General features: G+C 37.0%; 1 protein-coding gene across 2 annotated transcripts in view; it reads right to left on the bottom strand.

The window, feature by feature from the left end:
- Positions 1-1811: 1811 nt before the first annotated feature.
- The window catches only part of LOC114652762 (von Willebrand factor A domain-containing protein 2-like), a 38091-nt gene continuing 17722 nt past the window's right edge, over positions 1812-22180 (bottom strand). For both annotated transcript variants that reach the window (XM_051927688.1, XM_028803079.2), the window contains 8 exons: positions 20096-20287; positions 18571-18704; positions 16532-16670; positions 13613-13668; positions 10054-10161; positions 9286-9303; positions 8610-9179; positions 1812-2595 (listed from right to left, as the gene is read on the bottom strand). In XM_051927688.1, coding sequence (XP_051783648.1) covers positions 2000-2595; positions 8610-9179; positions 9286-9303; positions 10054-10161; positions 13613-13668; positions 16532-16670; positions 18571-18704; positions 20096-20287 — 1813 coding nt within the window. In that variant the 3' untranslated portion in view covers positions 1812-1999. The remainder of the gene's footprint in view (positions 2596-8609; positions 9180-9285; positions 9304-10053; positions 10162-13612; positions 13669-16531; positions 16671-18570; positions 18705-20095; positions 20288-22180) is intronic.

The raw sequence follows: 22180 nt of genomic DNA, 5'->3' as shown, positions 1-22180 counted from the left end.
CTTGATTTCTTTTAAAATGGCTGAGTCTAAATTTTCTTTGTCTAAAAGTGACAAGTTTAAACTATTTTATGTTTGTGTAATCACAAGACGCTGCTCAACACTCAACAACTGTCTTAGCTTGTAAAATGGATGTATTTGTTAAGTTTTTAAACTTTAACTCTGTGCCCCATGGCCAACAACAAAAAGCGCCAGTGCAAGCACAATATTTTTTTAAATTTATTTAAAGTGATTAACTTTAGAACACAATTTCATATGGCAAATGCATGTTTGTGAATAATAAACTTTAACTTGAAAAATTAACATGGTGTTGGGATCAGAGCTTAAAATCACAGCCTGACATCTCGATCATACTGAATGTGGGATGTGGGTGGAGTTGTCGGTGTTGAGGGGTGGAGTTTTGAATATAGATTGTAAAAAAAAAAGGAGGAAGTCGATTGTGTGTGTATTGTGTTGGATTGTAGCGGATCACTCTCTTGGCGTTGGTCTCTGTTAACTTGAAAACAAGCACCTAAAAAGTATTTTCAATAAAGTTAACTTTGGAGCCTTCAAGCCTTCTGTGTCGCTCCTTGTTGAAAATTAGGACAAGGGAACTCAGGGACAGGGTTTTACCCCAGAGCACGTGGCTCTGGCCCTGGAGCTTCACACCACTGAACACGACGAAGGAGAAGCTCCCCTGCGTCACCCCGACCACGGTCTGGAGACAGGCAGGAAAGGTAACAATGGTGAGCCCATATTATGGTTGTATTTTTGAAAACAGTTTGAGCACAATGATTATCAATATCATTTTTCACCTGTGCTACCTTCTACTGTAAACATTTATTCATTAAGTTCTTTTAATATGTTTTGCAGCTGTAATATCAGTCGGTACCCCCAATAGATCTTACATTTCTTTATAGTGGTGTATGCTGTGCCACAAATGTGTGCTATATTTTCCATGTTATTTCCTGGCTAGTGCTGTCAAGACAAAAAACCAACAACTCAGATATCCATCCATCCATTTTCCAACCCACTGAATCCGAACACAGGGTCACGGGGGGTCTGCTGGAGCCAATCCCAGCCAACACAGGGCACAAGGCAGGAACCAATCCCGGGCAGGGTGCCAACCCACCACAGCAACTCAGATATTCTTGAAGCAAATCCATTCAGTATCCAATGAATGACCCTTAACCACCACCAAGATATTGCCACACCTAGTCAAACTGTTTTTATCAAATGTGAGGTGAAAGGTGTTGTCAGAAACAAATGGCAGCAAATGAATGAGGCACAGTGCAGACACAGCCTTAACTTTCTTTGAGAAAGAGTTTTAGAAATGTTGGTGTCTATGGCGTGATTAAACTCAACAGATTGAAATTCACAAATCTTGCCACTTGTTTTGTGTTTGAGGCAGCAGACCACTGTATTTTAGTAAATGTCAATTAAAAAAAGAGCAAGTTTCACTTAGACTTTGATAGTGCACATTTCATGTTAGATTTGGTTGTGTTTTTACTCTCCTTTTTATAGAGTGTATGGTTGTGTGTTTCAGTACGTTACGCTGCATAGCTGTTAACACTGTTTATGGGGTTATTTGCTGAATAAGCAAACTAAAGTTTCATGGTGTTGATTGGCCATGTAGGTATGTGTAAGTGTACATTGTATTGGACCAGCTAGATATGCCATCTAGTTTTGGCAGCCTTTTATGAGATGCAGGTTAGAAAATGAATTGATGCATTTTTTAATTGAGAATTCATGCTAAATTGTTAGGAAGTTTTATGCATTATTTTGACTCCTACAACTACTTTTTGTATCATTTATCTAATCTATCCAGTCCACAGTCACAGGATATTGAAGGCTATTCAGGGAGCACTAGGTATAAGGCAAATCACGATCCAAACCAGCAGCCTTGTGGTTTAAATTCCAGGGCATTGGCCACTTCACCATGCTGCCTATGATTCCTCTCCAGTGGAAATGCCATGATGTGGATATCCACGTCCACAGCTATGTGTTGTATAGTGTAGGTGTGCTACAAGAAATCAAAATGCCCGTTGACCATTTTGTTGTTCTTACCATTGCATATTTTCCGTACTAAGTTAGCTTCATAATGCTTTAAATGTTCATATGATGGCACAGGAATCATAAACTTGGGGCTTCTGGCAATTTTCAGTAGAGCTGGTGACTGAGCTTCTCCAGCTCCAATAACAAGCAAAGTAATACCATCTTGGCTTAGCTGATCCACAGTAGAAGTTACATCATCTGTACTTTGGCCATTTGTTACCACAAGCACAACTTTTGTAACTCCAGGTCTCGCTCCCTTCTTAGTACTTGTTGCATCTTCTAATACAAATCGTAAGGCTCTTCCAGTTTGTGCATGACCACCCAAATATGGAGCAAGGCTTATACTTTTTTTCATGGCCCCTTCACTGTCAAATGTGTCCAGACTGAAAATCATTCGTGGCTTCTTGTTATAAATCACCAGTGCAATCTGAGTGAGGTCAGAGTCGATATCAAATTGGGAAATTATATTTTTGATGAAGCTTTTTATAAGCCGGAAATCATTTCTTCCAACATTATTGGATGCATCCAAAACAAACACTAGATCCAGGGACTTTGAAAAACAACCTGTAGAAATAAGTAATTGTTATAAGTTATCAGTGCTTGTATTGAATTTCAAATTATTAAATAAACACCCAGCACCTGAATTTTTACAAAAACACAGGCATCATTTAAAGTCATGCATTAAATTAGGAATATAAAATTACAGTATTTACTGCGAACACCTGCTAGAACAGACACTCCATTGGATTGAACAGATTATGAATGTATAATTGCTGTGTACGTCACTGGTTATTGTGTGACCAGGTATTGCTCCAGTATGCTTAGGAGATGTTGACCCTGCTACATTTTCATTTACAGTAAAAACAGCCTTTAAAAAAAAAAATGATCTCCATCCACATTAGTGTTTTCATGTCACTCACTAAAGTAACTTCTTCCACATTACAAAGACCAACAATGCATATGACATAAACATTCACCTACACTGGGCATGCACTTATCGGCAGAAAAATCCATGAGAGGATCATAATGTTGTCGGCCACAGGATTTATTACAGAACTGTGGCAACCAGTAAATTATTTGCCCTTTGTGCAAGTAGGCAGTATTCCAACTGTACAAAATCCAATTTAAATACATACAGATCAGCAGCACAACAAGAGTCATGGAAAGAAATTATTCTGTGTCCACTATGTGGGAATATTGTCACCCTTTATGGAAGAACACCAAATGGGAAAAAATGTGAAACACACTCTTTAAACCATCAACCTCCACAGCATTAAAAAGGCGAAAGCTGATCGAATGTTTGAGTGGTCCAGCAAACATAGGGAAAGGAAGCTTTCTCTAACTTTTCAGATATATGGAATTTTATCAGATACATTTCTCTCTATTATATATAAAAAAAAAAACACCTGTGACAAGAAGTGACTTTTTCAGAAAGATATTTTCAAGTTCCGCGAGACGAAACTTTGTACCACGCCCGGGGCCGGAAATAAAAGACAAAAGAGTAGATGATAAAGTAGAACGTCGTAAAGAGGTTCAAAAACGTTTGCGCGATACACATGCAGAGCAGGTTAGAGATAATGAAAGTACTAAAATTTGAAAGTCTCAAAAAAAATGATAGTAAAGATCACATTAGCACAAACAAATGGAAATTATTACTTGGTGAAATAATGAAACAGCGAAAAGAGATCAAATATATTGTTTGGATTTAAACTTTAAGTCGGAGATTTGTAGATTACCGGTATCTAATTCATGTTGCCATCAGGGAAAAGTAGGGTTTCTTCTCAACGAAGAGGCATAGGGGAGACTGGGGACGGTTGCAACAAGTCTTATTTCTCCAATTAGAAACATGCTAGAGTGATGATACTCATACTGCACATGCTCAGTTAGGCCCTCTCTCCACCAGAGAGAAACTATACAGTTTCATCATCTGCTGCTGCATTTATTGAAAAATAACTGTTTTGAAGGTATGAAAGTAATTTTTTTTGCAAGTTGTATTTTTCACTTACTGTCCATAGCTTTTATTTTAATTAATCAAAACATGTCTAGTTCAAATCATTGTGGTGTTGACTTTTAAAAAGTATTGTTAGCATGTTTCCCTGACTCTTTGAATAGCTAGCACATGGTGTTCTGTCATGGCTGGCAGGTCAGGGACGGTTGCAACAACTTGTTGCAACCGTCCCCAAGCCAACCAGCCATATTGAAATAGACTACATATCATTACTTTTTAACATTTTTAGTTCAGAATCAGCACATTTGTTTCAGTTTAAGTCCGAAGTATTCTGCTTTACAGCTTAACTGTAGTTTATGGATCTAAAAATAGAAATAATCTGTTTTTTCCAGTATGCCAAGAGTGAGGAAGAGAGTTACTAACAGAGGGGTTCCCCTCGAAATTTTGGAACAAGCTTCAAACGTAATTAGGAATGAGGGCAGGACAGTCAGGGCAGTCGCCAAGGACTTTTCCATCTGTCATACCACCTTATTTCGATTCCATAAGAAAAGAGAGAAGCTTGCAAGTGAGGGATCAGATAAGTTACCACGTGCAGTGTACTGGACCATCAGAAGAGTGTTCTCAGAAGACCAAGAGAGGAGTCTAAAACAGTATTTACAAAGGGCAGCAGACTTAGATTATGGGTTAAGTCCTAAAGAGATAAGAGAAATTAACAGAAATGTATAAAGAGAGTAAGAGGGTGAGAGGGTTAGGGTAATATCGGTAAAAAGTGAAAGATAATAAAAACTATTTACATTTTATAACATTTTATTTCAGGTTCGTAGGCTTGCATTTTCAACTCGCCTCTCACTATACGTGCAACTTTCCCTCACAGTGGAATGAGGCCTGTATGGCTGGTGTTGACTGGTTTAATGGTTTTTTAAAACGGCACCCAACTCTCTCAATAAGACGTCCTCAAGCCACAAGCCTTTCGAGGGCAACCTGTTTTAATGAAACAAATGTTTACAATTTTTTTAACAATTTAAGCCAGGTTTTGGACAAACACAAGTTTCAGTCACAAAACATATGGAACATGGATGAAACTGGGATAACAACTGTTCAAACTCCCGACAGGGTTGTGGCAAGACGTGGTGACAGGCAAGTTGGTGCAGCTACCTCAGCAGAAAGAGGCACACTTGTCACACTAGCTTGTACAATCAATGCACTTGGTATCTCCATACCCACAACTGTGAATCTGACTAAAAGAGTTGCATTATTTTGTTCTTGTTGTTTGTAGAAAGGTTCACTGGAAGCCAGTTCCCAAAATTGTTCTGCTAACTGGCAGATTTCTACTGTTAGTCAGTATAGATGTGGGGTACTTTATATGAGGGGTGATTAGCCACTGTTTAGGAATATCTGTGCAACTTTATTTGGGTTGTATTTGATATTCTCAATATTGTACAATAAATGTATGTTTAAATACTGTTAATTAGTAAGAATTATATTATAATTGTTCTAGTAACTGGCAGATTTATCCTGAGAGCCAGTAGAATTGTTGGGGTGACTTTAAATTAACTTTGTATTCAATATTTTTGACTTGTTTTAAAGCAGATCCATGTTTGGACAATAAAAGCATTTTAAAAAAATCCCGTGTGACATAAAAATACAGAACTTTCAATATGAATAAAAATCTACTTTAATATTATTGTATAATTGTAGATTTACACAGTACTATGCAAGTTCAGAGAAAAGGCAAAGGTTAATTATTGAAATTTAATATATGTTTAACATGTTGCAACCGTCCCTTATATGTGTTGCAACCGTCCCCGTTGCAACATCTGACTTCTTCAGTTCAAATTAATATTGTGCAGGATATGTAAAATATAATTAACTACAAGTACTATGGGTAATTAGCAGACAGATGTAAGTTTATAGTATACAAATTTGGCTGGTGTAGTCCAAACAGTCTCTGAGTAAATGAGGGGAATGCAAAAAGTGTTGCAACCATCCCCAGTCTCCCCTATCTCTTGTCAGGTGGGCTGAGTACAAGTCAAAAAAGGTTATACTAAAGCAGTGAAAGGCAACCTTTTTCGAGTTGCGGCGGACTAAGTCCAAAAATTTTCTTTCGCAACGCACCTGAGGGACTGCCCATAAATAAAGTAGTGACGACACAATCTATGGACAATCGCCAATAAAAACTAAATTAATTTTACAAGTTTGAAAGACATTTTATTAATAAAGGAATCAAAGGATAAATCTTAAATTTAATTAATGTGAACGTTGAGATTGTTTTTCAGCACATATGAGATTGATGCGAGGATCAATTTTCGAAAGACAGACGCGCATTTCCTTGTCGATCATTTGAAGTCTCTCGCGTTTCTTAGACTTCATTCCTGTAAATGTTGAAAAGCCTTGCTCACAGAAATAAGAGCTTCCAGTGAGTGAGATCTTCTAACAACGAGACTTTTTAAGTCTCACGAGATGTGTTTTTGACACCGCTGGTGTTGATATTATGATGAATGGTGAACAGCGAAAATTTTAACTTGCATTCAAAATAAATACATTTGTTTATTCAACAATCTGATTAACTGTTATCTGTTTTTCCAACATAAAATATTTTTTTTTAACATTATCTTTTTAATCAACCAAAAGTTAGGGTTATGGTTCCGTGGCGCACTGCCCGACAGTGTACTAAAGTGATTTAACATACTTGTCAGGGTTAATCTGCAATATTATCATTTCCAAATTGCTTAAAGGATGCAATACAAACAAGAGAAAGTCCTGGGAAGAGTGACTACACTTCTTCCCAGACTAAGGAGTATGAGCTACAAGGAAAGATTGATGAAACTGGATCTTTTCACTTTAAGCAAACGGAAGTATTGAAATGATAGGATTGATGGAAAAATTGAGATAATTACTGAAACTGATGCCAGCTAATACATTTAGATTAATTTTTCAACAAGAAGGTGGAAGCAGATTGATGGCAGCCTTAGCGGAAACATTAGGGAGTAGTCAAATGGAAGACTGTAGATATGTCAAGCACATTATAAACTCCATCCATCCATTATCCAACACGCTATATCCAAACTACAGGGTCACGGGGGTCAGCTGGAGCCAATCCCAGCCAACACAGGGTGCAAGGCAGGAAACAAACCCTGGGCGGGTGCGCGCGCGCGCACACACACATACTAAGGACAATTTAGAATCGCCAATCCACCTAACCTACATATCTTTGGACTGTGGGAGGCAACCGGAGCACCCAGAGGAAACCCACGCAGACACGGAGGGAACATGCAAACTATTCGCAGGGAGGACACGGGAAGCGAACCCGGATCTCCTAACTGCGAGGCAGCTGCACTACCATTGCGGCACATTATGAACTATGGTTGGGAAAAGTAGTAGTCAAGTCAAGTGGTCATCATAATTGGACTATTGAAGATTGGAAAAATGTCGCCTGATTTTCTTAATCTCTATTTTTGCTGTAGTGTGCAAATGGTAGGATCAGAATTTATTGTAAATACCATCAACCCATTTCTCAATCCTGCCATGTATCAATTGCACAGTCAAGTGGTGGTGGTGATGGTAGTGCAGTTGTCTGGGGACTATTTTTATGATACACATTAGCCCTCTTAATAACGATTAAATGTCATCTGAACACAGCATACCAAAGTGTTTGCTGTATCAGTGTACCTGGTTCAATGACCATTACAGTGTCTTTAGTTTACTCCAATGGCCTGCTCAATTACCAGATTTCAATCCAATGGAGCTGCTTTGGGATGAGATGGAACAAGATGTTAGTAGTTTGATGTGTGGTGAAAAAAACTGCAGTAACGTGCAGTGGTCAAGAGCTCCTGGAGGTCAAAAGCAGCTCTCTAGCTGGCAAGTGGTAGCACCATATCCATAGTTGTAGAAACTTAGATTAGCTTGCCAAATGTAAAGAGCAGGAGTAGAGAGGACTTGACATGTTTTCTCCATACCATGCACCAGAGGGCAAGAGTAAGTTAGTTTAGTTTTTAAGGTAGTGGACAATTGAGGGCCTGCATTAGAACCATAGCATTCTGCGTGCTATTGGAAGCTCCTGGGGTCAATGAAATTAGATGAGATGTAGCTGGATGTATCTTATGAAAAATTATAGACTTTCCATACCCTGAAAGTGATTCCATAGGCTGGCTGGGAATGACTCCCAAAGGAGTTCTAAAGCCATTTCAACTTTACAAGGAGATTGACACTTGAATGGGAGGTAATTCTGGGCAAAATCTCACTTGCCGTCTGAAGATATCAAGTTTGCAAGAAAGAGAGAAACAGACATCAGCAATAATGGGAGTTTTCGAAGAGCTACCCTAACTTGTGGACACGTTTTAAGCATATCTTTAGGTAGGCCAGTGGGGATTTTTCCCCATTTAATTAGTTTACATTGTTTTTCCCTCCCTTATGTTTAAAAACAATGTGTCTCTGCCATCATTCTCGGTGTGGAGAGACACAACAAGAGTACACTTTAGGTTTCGTTATACATTGTTATACAAACTAACATTTTGCATTCTTCTCTGAGAAATGTGTAAGTTGAAAAACGATATTCGGTTACATGCACCAGCTTTTTTTATTTTGTCAAGCCACATAAAACAATAAACGTGGTTCAATATGTTTTACATACCTGGGGAATTTAATCCACATAATTTGGTTCTCATTTCCAGGACCCTGTTGAACAATTCCTGCTCATCGTTGAAAGAAAACACCATTCTTGAATCTCCAGTAATGATGTTCATTTCATTAAAGAGCCTGTGGCCACCAACAGTTAGAATGAATATCTCCTTCTCTTTCGCTCGTTCAGCAGGCAAAGTCACCAGGTCATGTGATTTGGAATTAGACAATAGGATCAACACATGGGGAACTTCCATTCGACTTCCTTGAGAAACTTTGAAGCCATGTTGAGCCATATAATCCAGAGCTCTTCCTGTGAATGTGTTCCCTCCCCTAAAGGAAATTCCATCAATTTGACTGTTTAATTCAGAAACATTTTGGTAAAATTGCATGGTGATCTCCATATGAACTTTATCACCATACTGGGCAACTCCAATCTGAACTTTATTTGATGAAATAAAGACCGAATGAGCAAGTCTTTTCATAAAATCTTTTGCCATAAGAAATGCGTGTAAGCCCATGTGCCAAGATCCATCTATCAGGAAAACGAGGTCCACTGCACAATCTGATAGCCCTGCAGGTACTTGGAGGGCAAAGGGAGTTGGGGATTAGTGAAGTGAAATGAAATGACGTGAAATCTCTCTGCTTTTAGGTACTTTTGATTTAATGCAATAGGCAGAAGTACTTACTGAGATATCTGTCTCCACCTGAAAGAGAAGGAAACAATAATCAGTCTTGGCTATTCCAAACTATTTTGATTTGTTTTATTGTTTAAATGTCACCCTAATGGTAATTTAGAAAAAAAAACTGGAAAAAATATTTTAACTTTCTAACAAATAAAGTGATAATGCTCATTTATTTCTGCGATGGACCAGCACCATGTCTACTGCCGTGATAATTATGGCTCCCTGTTTCCCTGAATTGGATTAAGCAGGCTTGATGATGTTGTGTCATGCTTGTATTTATGAATTTCCCTAAAGATGCATTTTATACAAGTACGCTGGTTAATCTGCCTTTTTATCACCCATCCAAAATGTGCTTCAGCACAAGACAGTTAAAATTATTTAAATACTTGGAACACCACAAAATTAAACAATTCGCAAGAGGAAGTTCAACCAGTGAACATGAGACCATTTCTTTATGTGATAAATTTGAGAGCTTGTTATTGTAAATGTTTTATTGCATTCTGGTAAAAATGATTGATATAAATATAACGGAATCTGTTTTTGCCTTGCTCCCACTAATATGTAGTAAGCTGCTAATGAACATAATCAGCAATGTTTGAGGTATGGGAAACAACTAGAGCCTCCAAAGAAAAGACATGAAGATTCTAGCAGTACATATAAAAAAGCGACATAGATAGTGACTAAACTGGAAATAGAGCTTATACTCTTAAACAAATATATGATACAAAATCTAATTACAATAATCACCTTCCATATGCTTTAAAGTCTTACCACAATGCTTGTCCCCTCCATAACCCAGAGGACAAAGACAGCTGTACTCTTCAACACTTTCAGTAAGGCAAGTCCCTCCATTCTGACAGGGGGTGGATTCACATGGATCTAAAGACAAATTAGACCGGAAGATAAAAACAATTATTGGAAGGATATATTATGTGGAAACTCACATCAATTAATTATTATTTTCTACGTTACATAGTAGTAGTTGATGTAATATTGTTGCATGCATAGAGGTCACTGTCGGTAGGGTATGATAATATTGTGACAAAGAAGAGAAAGTAGTGAATAAAATTTCCATTTGTCTCAAATCCCCCATGAGGCAGGTATTCTGTTCTTCTTTTGGCAGTGTCAGGTACATGACAGGAGCCGTCGTTGAAAGACACCAGTTAAACACAAGGCACATTCTTCTACCCACCCACCTCAGACCAGTGTCGGAGTTGTAAATCGACCAAGTCAGCACATGTTTGGGATGTTGGGCCAATCCGAATCGTCTTCACAAGCACAAGGAGAGTGTGCCAACCTTCTGTGGATGGGGAACAACACAGGATTTGATTTTCTCTAATTTGAGATAGTCTAGAATGTTGCTTACCCACTGAGTTATAGAAGGTGAGTTGGGATTCTTCCAGTTCAGGAAGTTAAGTTTAGTTCTAGTAGTACGGTATTGGCTATTATTGATTTATCCCCATGCACTTTAATGCTATGCAGTAGTACACCTAATATTGCCATTAATGTTTTAGTAGTATTTGTGATATCAATGTTGCCTGAAAAGTATGCAAAGATTTTTGTCCAAAATTATGTCAATTTAATGCATTCCCATAACATATGGCCTAATGAAGCTAAGGTCATGATAGGGCTTGATGTGCACAGATACAGAGAGTGGCCTGCTCTCTCTAAAGGTGTACATTTCTTATAAAACTAAATCAGACAGAAATGAGTTGGATATTGACAATAAAAGCCTTATAGTTTTTATTTTTTTATTAGGAACTTTGTATTAAATCAACATGTGTAGGTCTGGACTTTTGCTTATTAACAGATTGCCAAGGTTGACGCTGTTCCTGTTTTAAAAATAGACAAAATAGATATTTTAATGGCTAAGAAAGTCTCTTATTAATCATACATAGCAATTTACCTCAGAGATAATTTCAGGGCTGCTGTATATGTCCTCTTCGGTGCATGAGGGCTGACTGAAACATTTTGAAACTGACCTTACACCACATGCTGGTTCTTTGGAAGTCACAGTCAGTGCTGGTTTCTGTTTAGTCCTTGAGTGGCCGTGCCCTTTAGCTTAGTGCCTATTATGCGATTTTAGCTGAAAGTGATGTTTTTTAGCTCTAAAGCAATGATATATGATTGGATTTTCTGCAAAGATTTGGAAAAGTAGTCAAGAAAATTTTAACTCAAGAACTGAGATGATAAGCTGAGGTATTCAAGGGGTAGAAACAAAGACAAAAAAGAAGGACATTTTTATCTAATGAAGTGGTGAAAAAGAGCTGCAGTAGCTGCTTAAAATGACAAAGTGTCCATAAAGACATAACATCACTAATTTCAACACATATGAATTCTGTGTGTGAGTATATTTGTGATTTGGCTATTTTTAGTTTTGTTTTTGTCTCTGAAGTATTACTTTTGAAATTCTGCAGCTGAGGTGTTTAGACTTTGATTAAAAAGTGTGAAAGTTTCCATTATAATTCAAAGTGCTAATCGACATGGACTTTCAAATCAGCTCTTGTATGCGAACAAATGACCCCTGGATTTCACACAAGGACAGGCATTTGTTAAATTGTCGCTGTCTCTGTCATTGTTAGTATGTGTCAAGATAAGAATGATAATCACAGCTCTATTGTTGACGATTTTGTTAAGTGATGTGAACATTCCTTTTACAGATAAATATCTTCATAACAAATATATGGCAATGGATTTTAGACCCAGTCCTCACTGTCCTTGGCAGACTGTAGAGTTAGCTGAACACTATACATGTTTGGGGGATTATCATACACAACAGACTGAACACTGAACGAAGTATAGATGACCATAAGTGAGAAGAGGAAATAAACATGTTTTTCATAGAAACAAAACCACAGTGCATGGTGGCGCAGTGATAGCGCTGCTGCCTCGCAGTAAGGAGACCTGGGTTTGCTTCCCGGGTCCTCCCTGCGTGGTTTGCATGTTCTCCCCGTGTCTGTGTGGGTTTCCTCCGGGTGCTCTGGTTTCCTCCCACAGTCCAAAGACATGCAGGTTAGGTGCATTGGCGATTCTAAATTGTCCCTAGTGTGTGCTTGGTGTGTGTGCTGGCGCCCTGCCTGGGGTTTGTTCTTGCCTTGCGCCCTCTGCTGGCTGGCATTGGCTCCAGCAGACCCCTGTGACCCTGTGTTATGATATAGCAGGTTGGATATGTGGATGGATGGACTTATATATTTTGATTTGACAATCTTAGTATTAAGAACACTGTTTAAAATTAGTTATAATATTGCACAGCACACCACACTTAATCTCAGACTGGCTAACAAAGAAGTCAATTCGATCGTATCAGATAGTAGCCATCCTCTCAATACACACTTTTACTGTATACTTTTCCTAAGGTTTAATTGCTGTATATGTAAATAATGGCAGAGCTATTGGCATTTTAAATCCCAAAGTGTAGGTAGGTGATTGTGAAATCTGAAGAATTTAGATTGGCTATTGGGCCCAGGAAAGCAATTATAAATAAAATGAGAATGCTTCACGTGGAGTGAAGTCTATTCATTTTTCTAAAGCATATTAATGACATTAATTCTGGCCCCATGGCAGACTGGCATCCTGTCCATGCTGCGTTGCTGCCAGGGTAGACTCTAAATGAATTGCATTAAGTGTGTTGGAGAATGAATTACTGACTGACAATGATTCTAGTGTAGAAAGTAAACTAAAACTGGAGGATGTCCAATACTGAGTGAGATGCAGCAAAACAATACAAAATACAGACAGTCTTCAAAAGTGGGGAAATACAGAGAAAGTGCAGTTTAATGTGGTGTAAAGTTCTACTTGTAGGAAAAGGAACACTTGTTCTAAATACAAGATGGACCACACAGTCTTACATGACTTGGCTTCTGAAAAGGATATAGGGATTTACACTGGCTCAATATTCTATAGGCAATGTGCGAAAGTAATTGTAATGACAAATAAGTCCATCCATCCATCCATTATCCAACCCACTATATCATAACTACAGGGTCATGGGGGTCTATGACAAATAAGTGATAGGTAATATTGCAAAAACTCTTGATTATAAATCAAGAATTGTTATGATGAGACTGTATAGGGCTCTAATGAGACTGCATTGAGGTAGAAAGCAGCTCTAGAAGAGGTACAGCAAAGAGCAACTACTACCCAAGGGACTCAGGGAATAGAATTTCATTAGTGTTAGAGCATGTGAAACAAAATAGTATTGCATAAACAACAACATTTAACAATAAAATATTAATAATAAAAAGATAAATAATAATTCAATACTGACACAATATATGCATTTACATAAAGAAAATTAAATAAAGTGCAACATTTTCAATGTAGCTGATACCTGGACATATTGTCCGATGACATCGACTCAGCACTGTGCTGTTTATCCGTTTCCATCTGTAACAAGTGAATAATGGCAAGGAGTAAGTAATAATATGTTTAGAGATTTCCCTCTGATTTACTTTAATAAAATAGCTTAACTTTGTCAAATTTATGCAAAGAAGTTTTTATTAACACATATACACACAGTCACATTACAAATATGCCCACTAACCCATTTAAAGAAAACTGTGTAAGGTGACTCGGCTACTTTGCCAAGCAAACACTCTCAGAATAACTCTCCCTTGTCACTTTTTGTCATGATCTTTCTACTAAATTACCTTCTGCCTCTTCTCTGACTGGTCAAATAGCATGAAGCTCCTCTCTTTTATGTCCTTTGAAACAGGCACCATTGTCTGAGGTGCCAACATGGTGCTGCCTGCTGACATAAACCATTTACCATATTTAAAGGAGCAGACATCCAGGTAGCTTCTTCCACTGACCCCTCTTTACAAGTTCAGTTGGAATCCAGTGCATCCAAAAAAGGGGATATCTTCAACACATAGGGACAAAGAGAACTACAATGTGTTGACATAGGCATAAGTCGACATGAATGGCCAAATATCATATAAATCTACATATGTGGTCTAAAGAAACCACAGGTGAATGTGTCGTAGTCATTATACTTCAAGATGATGTGAATGTAAATCAACTGAAGCTGATAAACCTTGAAAAGTACTTTATTCAAAAAAAAAAAGTGTCAGAAGCTCAGCAAAAGTTCTGCATGAGTAAATCTTTAAAGGGACACAAAGGGAGTGCAAAGAATAAAGAAACACAGGACACCTCTATGGCCTGAAATCCCATAAATTTGGTCAGCTAGCAAGTGGTGCTAAGAGTAGCTTAGAAGTAAGAATTAAAAAAAAAGGCAACGCTTGACATTGGTGTAAATTGAAAGACTTGGTCAAAATATCCTTGGTGGCAGTTAGGTAACCAAGTAAAATAATAATAGAGAGAGAGGAGGTGATGTTGAAACAATTTTATGTCTGCTTGTGTATTATAAAGTGGGCAAATTACACAAGGCTAATGAGGAATCCTGAAAGAACTCATTGCTTTGCGTTATTGTGAGTTTCTTCTCATTTACTTCCTCTTTCTTAATTCTATAAATAAGAAATAAGGGTCCTCATGACCTTCATGACCCAGTGTTGGATTAAGGGTGTTTGAATATGTTATGCTATGTTAAGGGCTCTCATATTAGTATATCTTCTGTGATATGAGACATATATATTTCAGGTAAGAGTAATATATAAAAAATGTCCCTTTTATGATTTATGTGTTTGCGTGTGTACTCTACATAGTATGTAAATAAAGTGCACTGTACATTTAGCATTTACTTCAGCAGGGACACATTTGACACATCAACAAAAAAACTACAAAAATGTGAAAAATTTACATTGTGAGGTCTTCGATATTCTTGTTAGTTTGTTTTGTGGTGTTTTCTTGTTATTGGAATAGAGATATGTACAATAAAACCTCGATTAAAATACATTGCACACACCTGTGCCTACCTATCCCTACTGCTTTGCGATACCGTATTAGAACATCTCTCCCTTGTGCTAGCACGTAGTGTTCTTCACCAGTACCACATGTTATGCTGCACTTCGAAATCACAGCGTCAGTTATGTACCTTCAGTTTTAATAGCATTTCGTAGCTTTTCTCTTTTGCTATAATTAAACTTCTATACATTGTTATGGCCAATAAATGTATGGGTGTGGTGTTAGAATTGTCACAAAAAATTGAAATTATTAAAACGTTTGCAAAACAGTGAAAGTATTTCAAGTATTGCTTCTATTTACAGAGTAGGAAGAACAACAGTGACTGATATAAAGTGTGATGCCAACAAAATTGAAAATGGAAACCACTGATGATGTTATTCTGTATTAATGTTAATATTCTTCTGCATTGTAATTTTTATTTTAAAATTCTGTTATGTTTTGTTAATATATTGTGATTTGTGGGCAGCTTGTGATGCTGTGTTGGGGAGCAGAAAGGGTGGATGAATGCTGTAAGTGATGGGACTGGATGAAGGGCTCCTTTTCTGGAAGGGATGGACATGGATATGAGTGGCAGAAATTAGGAGAAAAAGGAAGGTGCAGCCGAAGGACATTTTGAGTAGGGAGTCAGGAGACAATAAGCAGGAATGTTTGTGGTATAGAGGAAAAAAGGAATGTGAGTGGCAAGAGATAAACGGATTGGTAGGGAAAGCTTTCTTGTATTGTTTTGGAGATGTGCTTCGTAACCCAGATAACTGAGTATAAGACAGGGCACCGTTTGTTATGGAACGAATACTCCCAAGTAAAACATAGAAAACTCCAGTACCTCTGAGTTGTTTTTTCTTACTACACTGGTTGATACACTATTATATGAATTAATTAATTTTGTTAATACTGTATTATTTTTTTGTTAATATAGTTTTATTTTGCAAATAAATATGACTACTCGCTAAACTAATCTACTGTATATCATGTTTAAAGTAGCTGTTCTGTTATCTGTCTTTTCTGTAATTCAGCCTTAGTCCCAACCCCTGATGGATAATCGAGGTTTTGCTGTACATGATAAAGAGGAAAGTGAATTACTAGAAATGTAATATGTATTATTATGTAAACCTCATTGGTCATATCTTATTTTATTATAGTGACATACTGTATCTGTTATTGACTGAAGATAACAGGAGGAGGCAATAATGAAAACTAGATGGATTATTTGAATATTGTTAGAAATGCATGTGTGTCAGTAAAAAAAAATGAAAGACAGTTGTAAAGAAAAAAAAGCCGTGCTACAGAAACTTTGATTGTCAGTTTCTGCAGGTCACGTTGAGCAAAGGTGTTTTCTAAATAATATTTTACACACATATATACACATATACATACAGTAGATACATACCCGTAAAAAGGACATAGAGTAGCCATTGGTTTTGAATACAGTCCTTCAGGTTTTCCTTTCCAACACATATGATTTCCTTGGAATTCTTTTTCAGCTTCGATAGTGGTCCTTAGGCAGTACCGGGACTCAACTTTACAATCTGAGAAGGACATAACAAACAGTCACAAATCGCAGGATCCACCAAAGTACTGACTATGCAGAATTGCTCTATATACTCATAAACTAAAATACGGTAAACATAACTTGTCAGTGTAGGTCTCCTCAGAGTACTCAGATTTCCTCTCATGTCCCAGACATATGCAGGTTAACTCACTAATACCTCTACTGTATATTAACTCTGCATGGCTGCATGAGATCTTCTGTATACTGTTATCCCTCCAAGGTATGTCTGCTGCTGATATTGTATGACAAAATGTCATTGCTTCATTTTCTGCAGCATGGCACATGAGATTTAGCATCTTCAGTTCCCTCTTTATTGATATGTAATATCCAAAGTTAGTTCAAGCAAAGTGTACATTTCACCCATGCTGCACTGGGCCTCTCTTTGAAATGAAGTTTCTGGATATCATCCAATCACAGGCAAATAATATATAAAGGTTTCTCAGTGTTGAACCATTTCCCTCACTTTGTCAGTGGGTAATAAGCATTACTCAACAAAACAAAAGTTTACACAAATTATTAACCAAAACAATTAACTTATGTGTACCCAAGAAACCAATGGCAAAAAGTTCACTCTTTCCTGTATGAACTGTTGTAAGCACTTGTCAAGCTGCATTCTGTGCCTGAGTCTAATTTTAGTTCTATAGAAGGACTGACCCCTACAGTTTGGCCATAACAAAGACTTGTGTGTCCTACTTCAAATAGTAACCTAATGCTGGATTGTAAGAGCAGAAGACCATCTACAGTAACTACACAACACTGATTACTTGCTACACCAAATTGCTTGGATTAGCTTGTTAAACCTTGAACTTCATAGACAGGTGTGTCCAGTCATAAGAAAAGGTATTTAAGGTGGTCAATTGCAAGTTGTGCTTCCCTTTGACTCTCCTCAGGCTGTCCATGCTCAGCAGCCATCAAATGTATCTGAAATGGAGAGATTTTGTATGGAAGAATGGTCAGAAATACCTCCATCCAGAATCCAAGCACTCATCAAAGGCTATAGGAGGTGTCTAGAGACTGTTATATTTGCAAAAGGAGGCTCAACTAAGCATTGATGTAATATCTCTGTTGGGGTGCCCAAAATTATGCACCTGTCTAATTTTGTTAATGATACATAGTGCATATTTTCTGTTAATCCAATAAACTTAATGTCACTGCCGAAATACTACTGTTTCCATAAGGCATGTCATATATTAAAAGGAAGTTGCTACTTTGAAAGCTCAGCCAATGATAAACAAAAATCCAAAGAATTAAGAGGGGTTCCCAAACTTTTTCATATGACTGTACATACACACTACCTGACAGAGAAGATGTGTGCAGGGGGTTAAGAGAGAGCAAGCATGTTGTGGAGAAAATGCTGAGACACTAGATAAGGACTGATCCATTTATCTGGCTGAAAAGACCAAAAGCCTGATAAGAATAAATATTTCCTTGGATTATTCTTTAAATAAGGCTTAAAGAAACAGAATTTACAAATTAGGAGCCTTTTGTATAGAAGACAAAAAGAGCAAACCCAGCTAAATCAAATGTTTGTTTTGCTGTTTTTTATCCTTTGTTGGTATGCTCTTGCATTAACCCATCATACAGTATATTTATATTTAAGTTATGCCTTAACTGTTACTTTATTTATTGCAACAAGTTTGCATTATTTGTTGACAAATAGTCTATAGCTACTTCTAAACTATACTGTAAATAGAGAAAGTGAGGTTGATTTGAAACAGAGATATGCCATAGAATAGGCTGTGGTCTCCTACACCCTTAGACTGGTGTACTGTAAGTGGGTTCAGTACAGTGGCGGAGTGCGGCCTCTTTGCACTTCTTGGCAACTGTAGGAGAACACTCATGGTTGAATATTAAAAAATATCAAAAGTTATACCTACAAGGATGTATGTCACTGCACACAGTAATTTGTGTTAAAGTAGTGTAAAGTCCATTCACTGCATCATCATAATCCTCTGCAAAAAAAACATACATCTCACTTGGTTCACTTGCAAGACTATGCAGTATTTTCCACCTGAAAAAATGTAAAGAAAAAAAAATGATGTGGCTGTCATTTCGTTAAGGTGAGAAATACATAATGCAATTAGCATCAAGTAAATATTCTATAACTAAATTTGCCTGAGAGCTAAGCTTAAGTATATGACTACCTTAGTACTGCCTCAGTAGTACCGCCTACAGTTACATATTGTATACATACACTATATATATTGTATACACATTGTATAGTGTGTTCCTTATGATTTTTCTGGTAATAGGGTCAATAGGTTTATAAGGTTACATTGAAACTCTATATTGCATGTACTAATCAACATGGAACATGTCACCACTGCCACTGAGTATAAAAACCTTACCTCAACATTTCTGTCTTGGTTACATGAAAAATCTCAGAACAATGTGCTGCTGCATACATGTGCCAGATATCTGGCTACATAGATATAATTCTGACTTTGGTTTTGTTTTGGAACTTGCTATTTAGTAACACATACATTAAATAATATGTAGTTATTTTTAAGAATTTTGTATAATGGAACCATGAAAAAAGTAAGTAAAATGTAAAGATACTGTATAGAGATACTGACATACTTTTGCAGAACTTGGCAGGCAGAATTGAAAGTCAGTGAAGTAAATGAATCTGGGTTGATTGTTTGGCCAAGTTAATAGACAGCACAGTACACAGCACTGGAATCAGTGGGAGATGACCGTGAGCTAATGGATATGTAAATGTAGCAATAATCGTTTACAAAGGAAAAAGAGAATGCAGGGGTACCCAGCCTTAGTATGAACATTATGACAGATGGAGTCTCATGAAATAACAAAAAAGAGATTTCCAAATATAAGGAGCTCAAATCCCAATGAAGATATACAAAATGTTGCATTTCACACCTTAACAATTAAAAATAAAACTGGCATTAGAAAGCCTTGCAGACTAGACAGATGTTCTGGAGCATTGAATTTTACTAATTTATTTGTTAATGCCAGTGTGTAGACTGGAATTAAATGTGTCATGAGGCATCCTGGACAGTGTTGTGTTTATTTCCATTAGGCTGACTCTTTATAAAACGTCAGAAGCGTTGCTAAAATTTTAATTGAACTTGAAGAAGGAGGATTGTAACTTTTGTAAATGTTGCCCTCTAGCATCGTGTATTTACGACAAACAAGTCACAAACATTATAAAGAAAATCTGTCATCTAATACATGTTCTAAATTTTCCGGCTATATTTTATTGTAACCACTTTCAGTAACATGTTAAAACTTAAAAGGTTTATCAAACAGACTGGAACTATATGGATTTGTAATACATGAAATAATGATCAAACATTTAACATGCCAGGCCTTTTTTAAGCTTAACCAATACTTGGTAATTACATTTTACAAAATAAAAAGAGAACTGAAACATTGCCTTACTTAGGATATTTAATTCCAACAGCAAAAAGTGTTATTCCACTTTTCTTTGCAAAAATTGCCGGGAGAGTAATGTTGTCTTGAGACTTCCCATCAGTCAGAATAACCATAATCTTAGGCACTTCTTTTCTCCCACCTGGGAAACCTTTTCGCAGGATGTCTTTAATGGCCCTTCCAATTTCAGTGCTACCACCCCTAAATTTAGAAAAGTAGAGAAAAACAACTGTTTTAAATTAATCCATCCATCCATTTTCCAACCCGCTGAATCCGAACACAGGGTCACGGGGGTCTGCTGGAGCCAATCCCAGCCAACACAGGGCACAAGGCAGGAACCAATCCCAGGCAGGGTGCCAACCCACCGCAGTGTTTTAAATTAATACAAAAAATAAATAAATAAATAACTGCAGTCCTTATGTTGCCATTCACATGATTTATGCATGCATTGCCAATGTTAATACAGCATATTCAACCTTTTGCGTTTTTTACTTCTTAACCAATCCCTCAATGACCAAAGACAATCCCACATTAAAAGTTGGAATAAGGGGACAGATTTAATTAGGAAAATGAGGAAAGGGTGAATAAAAACTTCATTTTATTTTACAGTCAACTCACCAAATCTAATGCATACATAGTATATAAAACTAATGACTGGAAGAAAGTTACCATTGGAAAAGGAGGGGAAAGCACTGATTTAGTTTAATTAAATTATGCATTTGATGAAACCCCTTGAATAGAAAACTTACAAGCAAAGAATAAAATCAGAGAATTAAAGGCTATAGACAGAAACAATAAAAACAAGTCAGAAGAAAAATAACCAAAAATTCTCAGATCCTGGCAACCATGAACAAGAAATCAATAAATTAGATAGATAGATAGATAGATAGATAGATAGATAGATAGATAGATAGATAGATAGATAGATAGATAGATAGATAGATAGATAGATAGATAGATACTTTATTAATCCCAATGGGAAATTCAATTAAATTAATCTTTAAACCAGATTTTCTATCTCAGCAAGATTGAAAAATCGCATAAAAAGAACCGGGAGATAGAAATGTGGTCAAAATAATGAGCCGGGTTTGAATAACAAAACATCTAGCTGATCTTTCACTAATCCTAATCCATCCATCCATCCATCCATTTTCCAACCCGCTGAATCCGAACACAGGGTCACGGGGGTCTGCTGGAGCCAATCCCAGCCAACACAGGGCACAAGGCAGGAACCAATCCCACACACAAACACACCCACACACCAAGCACACACTAGGGCCAATTTAGGATCGCCAGTCCTCCTAACCTGCATGTCTTTGGACTGTGGGAGGAAACTGGAGCACCCGGAGGAAACCCACACAGACACGCACTAAGCCAAAATCAAGCTTCAAAACACAGAAAGCAGAGGATCAAAAAATTAGTAAGTAAAGAAACAAAAGTAACAGCACAAAAATAGTATAGTTTATCCAATCTTAGATAAATTATTTTTATGTCTTACATTCTGACAACAGAGGTCACACTCTCCCAGAGGAACACGGGAGATTTGTCTTAGCAACTGGAAGTGCTGAACTCAGAAAATGGTGGCACCCATGCAAAAAAAACGACGTTGTGATATAACAAAAACAAACAAACTTTTAGATATAAAGAACAGCCTCAGAAATGAATTCTATAGCATAAAAAAGCCTGCAAATGATATGGATAATGACTCTAAACACTCCAGGAAAGGAATGATTAATAAATTAACAAAAACTTAAATCACAACATCAAATATATAAAATCCAAAACAGAGACTGCAAAGACAAAGAAGAAAAACCTCGAAGAAGACCCAAGTGACTGTACTTGATTAGCAGCAGCACCTAAAAGTGAGTCAAAAGTGGAGGCCCTGCTTCCTATGACTGCACTGTTAATTGAAAGTTGGAAAAAAATTAAAATGGATATCCTATAAATATAAAATTAAAACAGAAAAAACAAGCTAGAAATATTCGAGACAGTGAAGGAGCTCATGTTAAATCATGAAATAAAGTATAAAAATTGTGAATTGATCTGAAACAAACAGTCACAAGTACTGTTGAATTGGAAAATGCAGTTTTTCTT

The sequence above is a fragment of the Erpetoichthys calabaricus genome, chromosome 5 (assembly GCF_900747795.2).
Source record: "Erpetoichthys calabaricus chromosome 5, fErpCal1.3, whole genome shotgun sequence".
NCBI classification, from domain to species: Eukaryota; Metazoa; Chordata; class Cladistia; order Polypteriformes; family Polypteridae; genus Erpetoichthys; species Erpetoichthys calabaricus.
This window is presented reverse-complemented; position numbering and strand designations above follow the sequence as displayed.